Source organism: Pomacea canaliculata, linkage group LG13 (assembly GCF_003073045.1).
Source record: "Pomacea canaliculata isolate SZHN2017 linkage group LG13, ASM307304v1, whole genome shotgun sequence".
NCBI classification, from domain to species: domain Eukaryota; kingdom Metazoa; phylum Mollusca; class Gastropoda; order Architaenioglossa; family Ampullariidae; genus Pomacea; species Pomacea canaliculata.
In genome coordinates, this window is record NC_037602.1 from 23,070,747 (window position 1) to 23,084,401 (window position 13,655).

Consider the following 13,655-nt stretch of genomic DNA (forward strand, 5'->3'; position numbering starts at 1 on the left):
GGTGGGTGACAGTGGCGATCGCGAGTGGCGAAAGCCAGCGGTCGAGGTGATGCCGCTGCAGGTGGTTGGTGACAGCTATTGCGAGGGGCGCATAGCAAGGGTCGCCATGGAAACACCGCAGACGGGTGTCAGTAGCGAGCGCTCAACGCGAGCGCCTACTGCTGATGTGGAGCTGCTGTATGCAGGGGGCACTGGTGATCGCTGGGTGCGAACGCCAGTTGCCAGTAAGGAACCGCTGCAAGCGGACAGTGTGCAGACGCTGGCTGTCAATGTAGTACCTGTAAGGGCAGGGGACAGCAGTGAGCGACAGGGGCGGGTACCAACTGTCAAAGATGCGCCATTGAGGGCAAGAGACAGTGGAAGCCCCGAAGAGCTAGGGTCAGCTGTCTGTGAGTTGTCACAGACGGTGGATAGAGGTAGTGCTAGTGGAGGAGTGTTTACTGTCGGTTACGTCCCTTCTGTCAAAGCAGGCGGCGAGTCGGGTCTGACTTGTAAGGCCGGCGGGGCCGATGTCGGACAGGGACGGACAGGTGGGGGCAAATACGCGGACGGTGAGTGTCGAGTCGGGCCCCATAGTCCTTGCGGAAGGTGCAGATACTTCGAGGAGTGACCGCACAGCTGGAAATATAAGGAAGAAGCAGCGGCCAAAGCAGGGACTAGCAGTTGAGAGGAGTAGGTTGAGGGTGGCAGGAGGCGTGACTCGGTCACATCCTGCGTCAGTTAGAATAAAAGGGTCTCAACGGCTGTTGTCTCAGGGCAGACAGCGTGCGAGAGTCCTATTAGCTGTGAGGATGCACTATCTGTTGAAGGCGAGGGTAGAATCGGGTGCTAACGGGCGGTATGCGGAGAGACCTACAGCCGAGTCAACAAGACGACGAACCCATCCCCAGCGCAGGAAGAGGACAAGCAGGCGTGGTCAGCAAAAGGGCACGTGGCCTCGCGCTTGGGGACGGAAAAGAGGTCGTGTGACGTCAGCTGGGAAGGTCGAGCGCATGTTGGAGGTAACGGTCAAGGGGCTTCTCACCCCAGGTGACCCTTACACTAGATTATACAACCGCTGGCGGGTGCCGTCTGACGGCCGAAGAGTGAGTAGGGCCTCTGTATTGGCAGGGCGGTTGCACAAGCGGCGGAGTTATCAACGGGTAACTTATGGCATAGCGCAGGGTGTAGAAGGTATCTTGCGCTGCCAGAAGCCGCTGCGTTACAGAAGGCGATTTGTGGACTCAGTTTTAGAAGACAATAGGTCCGAAGCAGTCGGGAGTTCGGCAAGAGCCGAAGGCATGGAGGAAAGCGTGACAGGAGACCGGGAAGGAGGAGTCAATCAGCTGTCGCGGCAGTATAGAGGAGGTGGTGGTCAGCTGATACCGGTGTCAGTGAATGGCGGCAAGGAACACAGCGGTCAAAACACAGTGGACCGAAGGCAAGACACGGTCGACTGGCTACTACGAGACAGCGGCAGCACGATAATTGACCAGGTAGAGACAGCCGCGGGCAACAGCAGGCAGCTTGTGTCAGTGAAGCGGATCGCTAGTCCTGATGATGAAAGGGTTAGGTTACAAAAGAGAGCTCAGTCGCCAAGGTGCCAACTCAGGTGTGGTGATCTTGAAACTCTGGTCAGAGGACAAGATTAGTAAGTTCACGGGTGCAGTGCAGTGGGCACTGGTGTCGTGTAGCATAGCAAGGGAGGCACGTAGCCTCAAGCTGGTAGTTGGTCAGCTGGTGTGCAGTTGTCTTAGAGGTAGTTGTTGGTGGCTGTTGTTTATATTCCACACCGGCCATGCGGATGAATGGCCACGTAGGTGCTTGCTTTTGTGGCAAGGACCAGGCCATGCTTGTGTTGCACAAAGGGAAACGGAGACACGCTGTTGACCCCCTTACCTTCTGTGCACGATGTTAGGTGGTGGATGACGTCATGGGCAGTAAGGACACTGTTCCTAGACGGCGGCTACACTCTAGCGAGGGGGTGTGGCCGGAAGAGAGGTGTACGGAATTGGCTGCTGCGTTAGTCGATGCAGTAGTTGTTAGCCACCATGATAGGGTTATGATCACACCTCTTGCCAGGGTAAGTGCAGAGAGTGCACTTTTAGCAAGGGGGTGTGTGAGGCGGCGTTGGGGTGGCCAACATTGTTGTGTTATTGTTTACATAGGTAGGTGAAGGAACGACGATGACGTAACGGGTCGACCTCTGTAAGTCAACCCTGCTAAGGACAGGCTTAGCAAAGGAGTGCAAGGGTGCATGTTTAAGTACGTTGAACCATGGGTTAGTGACTAGTAGTTTGTGAGAAGACAGTTTGACGAGTTTCCTTCACGATAGTGACTTCATCGGAGGTCAAGCAAGGTGTTGGTAAACAGAAGTGCGAACCACTCTACAGCCCTAGTGTTACGAAATCCAGGGGATTTCATTTTAGCAAGGGGGTGTCATGTGATAACTAGTATAGGGCTATAGTGTTGGTGTCTCACTTCTGTCCCCTCCATGAAACAGGCAGTCGCGCTGGTAAGCAGACTGTCAGGAGGTTGAATGGGTAACTGTAAGTGGTGTTTGCGAGACGGGTAGCCGGCCTTTGGCGGCACTGGACCGTCGGTGGACAAAGGGCCAGGAAGTCACCACTCTCCCCTGGGATCAGTAGGCCGTGACCGCGGACCGCTTACATCATGACGGACATAGACCAAGGTCAGATTGGAATGCGGGATGGTAGTGTCGGTACGGGGGATCTCTCAGAGAGCATTGTCAGCCTACGCCCGTTAATTATAGAAGTCCGCGGTACACCTGGGACATGACAACAGCGCTGGACACAGGGTGAATAGGAAGCCAGACTGGACGGCGCCGGAGTCACCGATCGCATGGCTAGTGAGAGGGGGTAAAGAGGGGGTGTAGTTTTGGGCTGGAATAAGCCAAAGTGACCACCTGTCTATCATGCGTTAGCTATGTATGATTGGTTGTAGCTAGGTAGCAGAATGGTTGAAGGTAAGACTGAGAGTATGTTGACCAATCACGAGAGAGGATGATCCTCGCAGATGAGGATTTAGTAGGGTGATCGGTCAAGCCTCGTGGTCTTTCGCACCAGCACTCGAGAGGAAGGTTGTAGCCGAAATCTGTTCAGGCTGTTCAGATTCTCTGCTGTGAGTTCGTCTAGGAATCGTGACAACTGCAGCACAACCGACTCAGAGGTGTGGAAGACCCGCTCTGTCGCAGAGTGTACGACGCTTCATCTCCAGTAACTGTTTGGTCGCAAACAGTAGAGGGAGGCTGGTAGATAAGTGTCGGTCCTGTTAGGCGCTGTTAAGCTTGAGACAGCAGTCCGGCCTAAGGACGTGAGACAGACACGTGGTGGCACGTGGTGGTGCCAGAGTCTCAGCGCTTGCGAGGGAGTCAGCTACGATCGACGGAGCATCATCAACGGATTCTCGGACGTCAACATCGGAGGGGCCCCTCAAGTGACTAGAGACTTGTGTGTAAAGATAAGTGGCGTGTGGTGTGTGCAGTGTGTAGTTTGGTTAAGGTAGTTGAATCGTGGCTCATTAGATATCTGGACTAGAAGAAGGAGAACAATTAGAATAACGGGACACCTTAGATAACGACCGTATGATTATATTTGAACTGTATCATTGATGTAATTTGTATAATCCTCTCGATGATTAATAACTTTGTTTTATACACTAAATTGCCTTGAGTTGTTCATTGGGGTTATGCGTGCTGGGGGCTCGAGCTAATTAAAGGTGTTAATTGATAGCAATTTAGTGTGAGAGCACGCGGTAAATGTCGACGTGATTTGGTAGAGGTATCGAGAGTGTGATAGACCGAGGGACGGAATCACAACCTCCACCATCTCCACGGGCTCTTCCCCAAGGAGATCGCGACAATCTTTTGCTGAGGAGAATCAGAATCTTGCTCTGCAGTTGCTTGTCTGATTTCTTTACGGAAGAATTTGTCAATTGTTTGCTGTTTTTTTCTCCTTTGCAAATTTTGCGGAAAGTGGACATAACATTGTCATTAAAAATGTTAACTGCTCTATTTGCTACCACTTTATCAGGGTGATGTTGTTCAACAAAATTTGCGATTTCTGCCCATTTTTGCACACATTTCATGACTTTCTCCACAAAAACGTGACTCTCTCTCTCTCTGCACTCACACTGATGACGCAAGCAAGGCGCGCTGGGCAGAATGAACGCCATTCGGCTCAACTCGGCTCATCTCGGACGTTCGGATGTTCGAGTTCCAAATATTTGTTCGGATTCCAAGACAAAATTTTCTCGAATTTCCTGGTCGAATACCGATTTGGTCGAAAGTCAAGGCGTTCGAGAACCGAGGTATCACTGTATAGGCAAAAATGGTATAGTGAGGATGAAAATTCGTTTATTCATCCCTTGACTGGCACCAGTCTTTAGGGGAAGGACATGGACTGACACGACAGTTGACACGGCTAGCCACTTACACCAGTCCTAGCAGATCCTGCACAGGACGACCAGTCCGTTCCTTCGCGTTTGTCAGCCAGTCCGTCCTCTGGCCACCGCGGCGTCGACAACCCTCCGAGGAACATTGAAGGACAGTCTTCGATAAAGTGTCGTGTCAGGTCACATGGGCAAACCAAATGAATATTACAGAGCTTGTATCAAAATAAACAAATTATTCTCTCTCTCTGTTTTCTCACAAACAGTTTCTAAACTGGTAATTATTTGTAAATGAGGCTAAGAACCATTAAACCAGCAACTTCACAATAAAGCAATAAAAAGGAACATTTTGAGATAGTGATGTTTAGAGTTTTGAACACTCTGAAAATGCAATGACAAAAAAGATAAAAATGACACCCTGACAGCAAAAACATTCCAAAGAAAATAAAAGTTCAAAGTAGAATAGACACAGCAAAATGAGCAAACAGTCAGAGAAAGAAACCGATTTACAAAAAAAACCAAACAATTATTAATCAATGAATAATTTGTTAAAAGAAAATACAACTGTGGTAAATAAAGTGCGAAAAAATACTGCTTGGAAAACACTACTATAAAGTAAATAATCTTTAAACGAAACCTAAATGTAAATGTAAAAAATCTTAGTCATCGAAAGAGTATTAAACGATTAATTTTGGAGGCTGGTGAAGAGATGGCTAAAGAGTCTGTCACCACGACAGCGAGCATTGATGTCGTGTGTTCGAATCTCGGCTCTGACACACCTCTTACTTTATGTTGCCCCTAGGTTATCTATCCAAAAGACAATATTTTATAAGAAGATTTATTGGAATATAAAATAGTCGTGATTAATCTAGTTAACTTAAGAACAAAAGAATACAAAGAAAAATTTCTAATCAGTTCATGAGATTTATGTTTATCTACACTATATCGTGGATGGGCCACAGAAAAACAGTGAAATGTTTTTAATAGTTGTTAAAATCCTTTAAGCAAGCAAATACAACCATAAAAATATTGTTAGAAGATGAATACAAGTTGTAACAGTTGTAACTTAACACAAAATAAGCTTATCTTTATTTCATCGGACGTAAAAAAGGTAAGGCCGTATAAAAGGAGTTATACATATTACAAGAGCACAGAAATCAGGCAGCACTGTCGACCAGTGCCTTTAGAGCCACTTGTGACATGACACTATGTAAGCAGCTGTTTCTTATTGCATAAAAAATAGCAATATATTTTTAAATCCAGTCCAGCAACAATTTTTTCAATTTAACAGAAGTCTATCTGCATTATAGTATGTTTCAAGAATAATCAATAATATTTCTTTGCAGGTGATGGAACTGAACATGAACGCGTCTATATGTCACTTACAATGCATCAAATAAGATAAAATGCATGATTCAGATTCATGACGAATTAAGTAAATGTCAAAAGGTAAGATATGAGTTACAGAAATAAAGATGAAGTGAAATATTGTAAATTTTGATTGAAGAAGCATTACCTAACGAAAAACAAACATATTTGTACAAAATATTTTTAAAAGCTACAGAAATCGAATATATTCATTATTGAAAAATTGGTAATGAAGCAAAATGGATCAAACCCTAGATGACTGTTGGATGTACATAGAAACCCAGATGCATACTCAAAACATTATTAGGAACTAATGCAGGTAAGACTTTTGAGTTATTTCAACTGCCAATTAAAAACAATGAACATACTACATGTAGTCTAGTATCACTAACACAATAATGTACAGAAGATAAAATTGTCAACAGTTTTGTGTTACTCACTCAAAATATACTTTTTTGAAAATTATCTTGTCTTGCAAAATTTAATTTTAATGTTATCATAAAGAGTTTATAAAAGCACAGATAGGCCAACAATCAGTTTTGCAAATATGAAATTAAATACGTTAAATTATCGCATAAAAGAACTATTGAAAAAAGATACATCTGGTACAAAAATTGATGAGATGAAATGTCACGGACCAGTCCGTGCCTCCATGCTTTTAGGTTAGTTTAACCCCTTCGCTGTTTGTGAACAGCAGGAGTAAATAACACGTCATGGAGAATGAGTGAGAATGTCAGCGGAAAGAGGGAGATCACTCTAGCGAAAAAAAAAGAAGCAGACGGCATTGACGGACATAATAGCAGAAGGACGTTGTGTGTGCGTTATAAGAGGAAAAGCGTAGATGCCAACGTTTAAGAAGTAATTCTTTGCCTAGCATAGGTTTTCTCCATGTACGGACACATTTTGTTGGGGTCCTTCTGAAAGAGGAAGCCTCTCCTCGATCTAGAATCTCGAATCTAAACGATTCCCCGATCGCCTTCGGTGTAACAGCCAGCAGTGCGTATGTTCGGTTCACCGTTGGCTTTGTGTTGTCATCTTGGAGTGCCGCTACTGTGACTGTGTGAATGAACCCCTCCCTGACACGGCCATTGTGTACGGCCTTGGAGTGTCATCTGTCGCTGAGCGACACGGAATTTTCTATCTCATCGGGAAAGGAAAATCCGCCTCTAGTAGATTACCAGTGTGATTTGTGTTATTCGTATTCTGACAGGAGATGCAAAAGGCGACCACCCTACGAACTGTGAGTATGGTTTGCAACTGATACACCGCGGACTAAAACACTGGAAACTGTTTTAAGTTATGAACTGAGAGATTGATATACATATAGAATTAAAAGTATAGAGACTACTGCATTACTAGATGTTTACTTGTCATAGATGGTTATGAGCATTTTCTTTAAAGAACTGTGCTTTGAGACATTGTCGTATAAATAGATCTACATGTATCTGTATTCTATGTCGTTCAGTCCTGAGCCACGGAATAACACGATGTGGACAGCCTCAGGCAATCGTTGCATTTAGTGTTGGAAGAACGCATACGGACGTCGTGTGTGTGTGTTGCTCGTGTGAGAGCCGGCGTACGTGACTTTACAATATTTAGTTGAATCATAAATGAAAACAATAAAATTACATTAAAAACATAAAATGTGTTTAAGCGAGAATCTGACAGGCTCCCAAAAAAGTTGTTCATCGTGCGGAGGTGTTTTTATAGTAACTAGGTCTCAAAAACGCAAAAAAGAAAAAAAGAAATTAAACGAAATGTCAGCAAACAAAATTTAGAACGAATTGTACGTGTTTCTCCTCTCTTAAAATTAGATATTTAGTTTCTAAGCAAATTAACAGTTTAAGGCATGTAGCATAAAAACATTAAAAACATTATCATAGTTTTTGAACAGTAAATAACACAGAGCCAACAGTATGAATTAATATGGACAGGGCTTCTGCTAAGGCTAAATTCTTTGGGGTCCCAGGGACCCCTTCTTCAGATTTTTAAGGGGTCCCTGTTCTTCGCCCAAATTTGAAGGGTTCCCCTGGTACCTCATTGACGAAAATTGAAGGGGTCCTCCGAACTTTTAATGCGTACTGTACGCAATTTTTTTGTGTAAGCAGAAGCCCTGATGGACATAAATCACCTGTAAAGCATTAGACAAAAATGATATTGAAATAATTCAAACACGTCCTGCATAATTAATCATTTATTAAAATTGTCAGAAAACAACAAATTTTACACTAGTATTAAAATTAGGTATTATTTCTAGGTAAAGGCTAAAAAAATATGCATGAAAATACAAAACTGTACACATATATAGATATAGAAGACACTTGTTAGCTGTTGTATACCTGTACTAGCAATATCTTTTTACTTTATTAATATTAAAACAACAAAATATTTACAACATAAATAATATTTTACAATTCTTAAATTTTATCAACTAGACGAAACATGATAAACATTATCTTGTTCTTGTAAACATTGACATACACTAAACATTTAAGTTCAATTAGTATTCGAAACATTTACATGTTATTAACAACACTACGTATTCAAAATAAGAAAATGCTATCTCAAATGCTATATTAAATACTCTTTTGGCTCCACTAAAGTCATTTTTCAAATGTTTTAAATCATTAAAAATAACAGTACAATATATTATATGAAAGTTCTAGTAAGATTTAAATACTTTTTTCCTGTGATTCAGATATTACAACTGTGATTAATGCAATTGTATCTCTAATATAGAAAAAATGACATTTTTTACACTGAATGGGAACAAAAGCAGCAAGAACACTTACACAAAAATATATATGGCTGATTATTAATCAGTAATGTGGAATTAACGAGAAATATATCTTTAACAATACATTATATGTAGCGTAATAAACATTTCCTTTTTCACTTTCCATTTGTTGTATGTAAAACTATATTGGTCTTGCAAAGGTCCTTGTTTATTAGAAGAATAATTGCTTAAAGAAACTAAAAAAATGAAGTAAACAATAACACTTGGAACTAGATATCAATTAAAAAAAACAAAACTTGTTGATCCCTTTCATATATTACACTGTCCGCTGTCAAATGTATATATTCGAGTGCTGTTTCTCAAAGGCAAGTTGTTCACATCAGCATTGCTAGAAAATGGATAACAACACATATCTAATTAAAGAAAATTAAATGCAAAATAAAGCTTTAAGAACATATACAAAAATATTTTTCTCGATATTTATATATAAAGAAATAGTTCAAGTAGTACAAGGTGTGAAATAGAGCATACATTTCTTTACAAACATACAAAATACATAATCATATCGTAGAATATATGTTTGAAATCATAAATATAGAATAATATGCATATCTTTTAATATGCAGGTATAAGGAACTTGGCATGCAGCTGGTTGTATAAATGACATAAAAACAATCCAGGGTCAAAAGGCATGTAAGAATTATCAATCTGTGGCAAAAAAGGTTAGTGTAACAAAATCATTCCATTGCAAATTAATGACAGATCTTGTGCACAAATTTGTAAAATTTCTCTTTCTTACCTTTTATTCAGAGAGAAAAAATATTTACAATGCTGTTTATTCAATTTACATTTCTAGATAAAAGACTTTGAACATAATAGCGTATAATATGTTGCCGATATTTACACACATTTATTTACAAAGGCCACAGTAACAGCTACACATTACTTCTTAAATTATAATTTACAAGAAAATGTAAATTATAGATACAAATCCGTAATGACTGTCTTGAGAAGTATCACAAATATATCTGTGCTAAATGAAATATTAGAAATGTATTTACTGTTGGTCGCAGCAATAACAATATTTAGTCGATGCTCGGTTAAATTCTCTAGTTAAAGTCCACAAACAACCTATGATTACTCATATGGGGCTATCAATATTTCAAAAAATAATTTACAGCTTCATGTGTCTCTCATTAGCACATTTTACAAGCAGCAACATGTACTAGACAGTTACTAAAGCAGGGTCTTCACTTTGTTCAGAAGCCCGGCAGCCATGCCACACGCCCTGCTGGCCTTCTGGTCATCGTACACGTCAGCAGGAATACAGGGGCTCAGCAAGACATCGGGGTAGCGCATCCTCGTGTGAGAGCCCACCAACTTCTCCAGTTCAAGTGTGGTCTGAATGATCTCATCGTCAGACACATCCTGGGCGAGGAAAACGATCTCATGGGAGTTGAATGCGTATCTGTTTGCATCTCGACAGTAAAGAACAGCCTTGAGAGCCTTTTCTACAGCCTGAAAATGGGTATGAAACGTCAAGAAAAATTTCAAACATTTTTGAACTTTTTAAGTTGGTGACAAGATAAATTTGTAAAAGTTCAGTGAGTGATAAAAGGTCCAAATGCATATTACAGAGCTGGTGCGCACCAGTTATATGGTATAGGGAAATTGAGTGTGAAGGGTAATATTTAGAAATGAATAACATTTTTACTTTTGACAATAACACTTTTAGTAATGCTCATATGCATAGGGGGAGGGAGAGGGACACACACACGCACTAAGGCTCAGTGATAACAGAATGTCATTAAAGAGGGGTAATCTCACTTTTGCTTTATGATTTATTAAAAGGAAACAATTTGTAAGATGCTGAGTTTAGCCATTAAAAGGCTTAATATTACGGGCGCGAAACAGTTTGCTAATACCTAGTAAGACTGAAAAAGGTTGCTAGTACCTGGTGACACATGAAGCAGACCCAGTTGTACCCCTGTACACAGGTCCCCTTTGCCGCCCTTGCGGACTGCAGGTCTGCCTCGGCTTGTCTGAGCCAGCGCCGCCCCTCTCCTGGCTGGGGATTGGAACTAGGTCCTCCTTGGTATGCGGACTCAGAAAATGACTGACTGTGTGATCTTTTCTTGTACTGTCCGCTACTAAAGCGTGTATTAAACTCTTCTTTGTGACAATCAAAGTCTCTCCTATGTCTTGTTCCTCTTCTGTACATGTAGTCAAAGAAAGGTGACGAGAACGTTGGCGGAGAGGATCGGCTGTGAAAAGTTTTTTCTTTGTTGTCGTAGTCATCATCCTCGTCAGCAGGCAGGACTTTGCCCTGTCTTATGAGGTCCAGGTAGCGATTAAGAGCCTTCATTACCTCCGTACAAAATGTTTCATTGCCAGGATTTTTATCCGGGTGCCATTTTAAGATTAATCGTTTGTGCACCCTCCTGCGTTCAGATTCTGGCAGTAGAGATGCCTCTATCAGCAAACGGCGTATTTCCCTCAGCACTGTCTTAAGGTCTTGATGCACGGACTGTTCCTCAACACATTCCGGGGTCTCATTTCTTACCCCACTGTACTGAACAAGATCGAAGGACATGCTTTCGCAGCTTCTGCGGATAAATTTATATAATCGGGTGGCAGTTATCTCAATCTGGCCTCTTTCTGGGCCCAGGTCTACCAGATATTTTTTGGATAGCAAGTTGGTGTCGACCTGTCCGTCTCCCCCAATTTCCTGCACAATTATCCCATAGATATAGACAGGAGCTGTGTCCTCAAGATCCTCTTCGTCCTCGCAAGGGTCATACACCTCAAAACCAACATGCTCTCCTTCTCTGAAATAATAAAAACTGTTGTCCAGGTAGCAATGATGAGAAACCGGTACAAAGTCGCCTGCCGGTGGAATGACAGAACGATTATCTCTCATGCTTAAATCCAGTGGCAAAACTCTGTTTTTATCCATTGATTGTTGAGCAAGTCTTACATCGTCAACTATGAGCTTAAGCCATACAGATTCAAATTCAAGCACAAATACCATGGCAGCCACTATGGCGGAATTAAAAACTTTCATGTCAGTCTCACCTCTTAATCTGAGAATATTTGTGTCAATATAAACTAGGCATTTCTTCTGATCATCCTCATTTTTACAAACAAACTCTGAGGTCTTCTGCTTACTTTTTGGAACGACCTGATCATTTACCATAAGAACTGTCTCTAGTCCTGATATTTCCCTGACGGAAATGTGTGAGAGCTTCTCAGCTATTGTCTCGATGGGGTTCTCGGGAAAAGGAATATTTCGTTCTTGAGACGAGTGGTACATGACACGGGCCACAGCTTCAATGACTGTAGGGTGAGTCATATTGGCAGCCAGGTCTCTGGACATTTTCGAATCGACAGCTTGACTTCTCAAGCAGTCCGGTACTGTTTCTTTTACAACTGATGTTAGCAGTGACATACCGTATTTATCCGGAAGCTGTTTAATATTCATTCTCGAAAAATTGTAGATCTCCAGCTTTTGAAAACCAATGAAAAAAGATTTATTGGGTGGTAGTGCTTTCAGACGAGAATGCAAGATGAAGTCATCGACAAAAATCAGTTCTGATGATTTTCTGAGTACTCCTTCTTCAGAAGGTAGATACAGGTCTTCAGCTAGAAGGCTGCTTTCATTCTGTGAATTTAAGTTCAAGCATGAGAAAAGTCCTTTCACAGCTTGCGCCACTTTCTTCATTTCTTCGACGTGTAACTGCTTCTCTCCTGCACATGTTTTCAGTCCTTGCAAGACTCTGGCATAGTGATCAGCTGTCACGTGTTCAGCAACACCAAGTCTTTTGAAGAGATTAAAGAAGTCTCCGAACTTGTGTGGAGCCTTCATCAGGAAGCCGTCGATTTCGTTGTCTTTGGTGATTTCAATAACCACATTCTCTGTGTGTAGCATTCGGTTTGACTCGATGTGGTAGACGATTGGCAATGATTTCAGGACTTCAATGTATATTTCTTCTGTAACACATGAAAGGTATTTATACAACTTCTTCATTACCTTTCTTATAAGGTTGGTGTCTGTCCTTAATGTCTGGATTGCTTGTTGTGATTCCTGACCAGTCAAGACGTCACAGATGTTCTTTAGGTGCTGGACAACCTTAGAAGCCGGGGCACCTTTTTGAATGCCGAGCTGGGATCCTATCAGTTCCTGGTCTGTAATATCAAGTAATTTATAAGGGTCAGCTTTTGGATTTAAAATGGCGCTGCTGCTCCAGACGAGGTAGAGATGTGATTCCCGGCAACTTTCACTGAAGGAGACCAGGCGCTCAGGACAGAAGGCAGGTGTTATGTTGGTGAGGGCTTTGCTGGCTTCATCTCGTCTCCATGTTGACGGCATTACGAACGGTATGTCCTTCACTATGGACAATAAGTCTCCTGATCCTAAATCCATTTTGTCGAATAAACACATTAACAGTGTCATGGAGGCATTCTCTACGTGTTGTGTTATTTTATTTCTTCCTTCTTTTGCCAGCTTCTTGGCAAAATCAATGAACATGTCAACTGTTATGAGAGATATCATACCAACACTTTCCATGAAGTTTTTCCAGTCACGATTAGAGTATGGCGCAGGTGGGAAAGCATCTGGTGAACACATAACTTTGAAAACAGGCTCGTGAGGACTGTAGAACTTGCTTGCCTCGTATAAGTGACCATCCTTTCCTTCAATGAAAGGTGTTTTCTTCAGCTGCAAACCTAAATCGGTGTAGTCTGAATTGCTGATGGCACTGGATGATTGTAAATGAGATTTAAGGAACTCAATGTGACGCTTAATTGCATGACGAGGAAGATAATTGATCTGAGGCAAAAAGTGGGAGCTGTAAAATATTTCTATTGAGGTTTTGCAAAGTTTAGATACCTGGCGAGTTCTTCTGGTGTGTTCTGTTTTAGTATGAGAAGATGATGTGTATGTTTAGACCACTCTGCAAGTCCTTCATGTGCAATATCCTTTTCAATGCAGATCACTGTAGTGTGTTTCCCAATAGGATGCAGCTTCCCATCAACAGAAGTAAAGAGAGGAAGTTGACCGAGACTTTTCTTCAGTTTCACCTCATCGTCACAAGACGATGTCAGCACAGACAGATTATTGCTGAAGTACCTAAGGATATCCACCGCATTCTCTGGACTCAAT

The 13,655-nt window shown here is 42.0% G+C and overlaps 2 protein-coding genes across 2 annotated transcripts; one reads left to right on the forward strand and one right to left on the reverse strand.

The window, feature by feature from the left end:
* The first annotated feature begins 842 nt into the window (after positions 1 to 842).
* LOC112554235 lies at positions 843 to 3,064 on the forward strand. Its single transcript, XM_025221917.1, has 2 exons — positions 843 to 1,443; positions 1,477 to 3,064. The coding sequence occupies exons 1-2, from the start codon at positions 993 to 995 to the stop codon at positions 1,629 to 1,631; spliced, it is 606 nt and encodes a 201-aa protein (XP_025077702.1). The 5' UTR covers positions 843 to 992; the 3' UTR covers positions 1,632 to 3,064.
* A 7,513-nt stretch (positions 3,065 to 10,577) lies between these two features.
* LOC112553613 (sacsin-like) lies at positions 10,578 to 13,578 on the reverse strand (the record flags this gene model as incomplete). Its single annotated transcript, XM_025220954.1, has 2 exons — positions 13,574 to 13,578; positions 10,578 to 13,251 (listed from the first exon to the last, which is right to left on the reverse strand). Coding segments are annotated over exons 1-2 (2,679 nt in total), but the record flags the coding sequence as incomplete, so codon positions are not given.
* Between the last annotated feature and the right edge of the window lie 77 nt (positions 13,579 to 13,655).

What these genes read in the sequence shown, in the direction of transcription:
- LOC112554235 (XM_025221917.1), top strand. Translation starts at nt 993, where the DNA reads ATGTTGGAGGTAACGGTCAAGGGGCTTCTCACCCCAGGTGACCCTTAC. An exon ending in AGACACGGTCGACTGGCTAC is followed by an intron (nt 1,444 to 1,476) that starts TACGAGACAGCG and finishes TAATTGACCAGG; the next exon opens with TAGAGACAGCCGCGGGCAAC.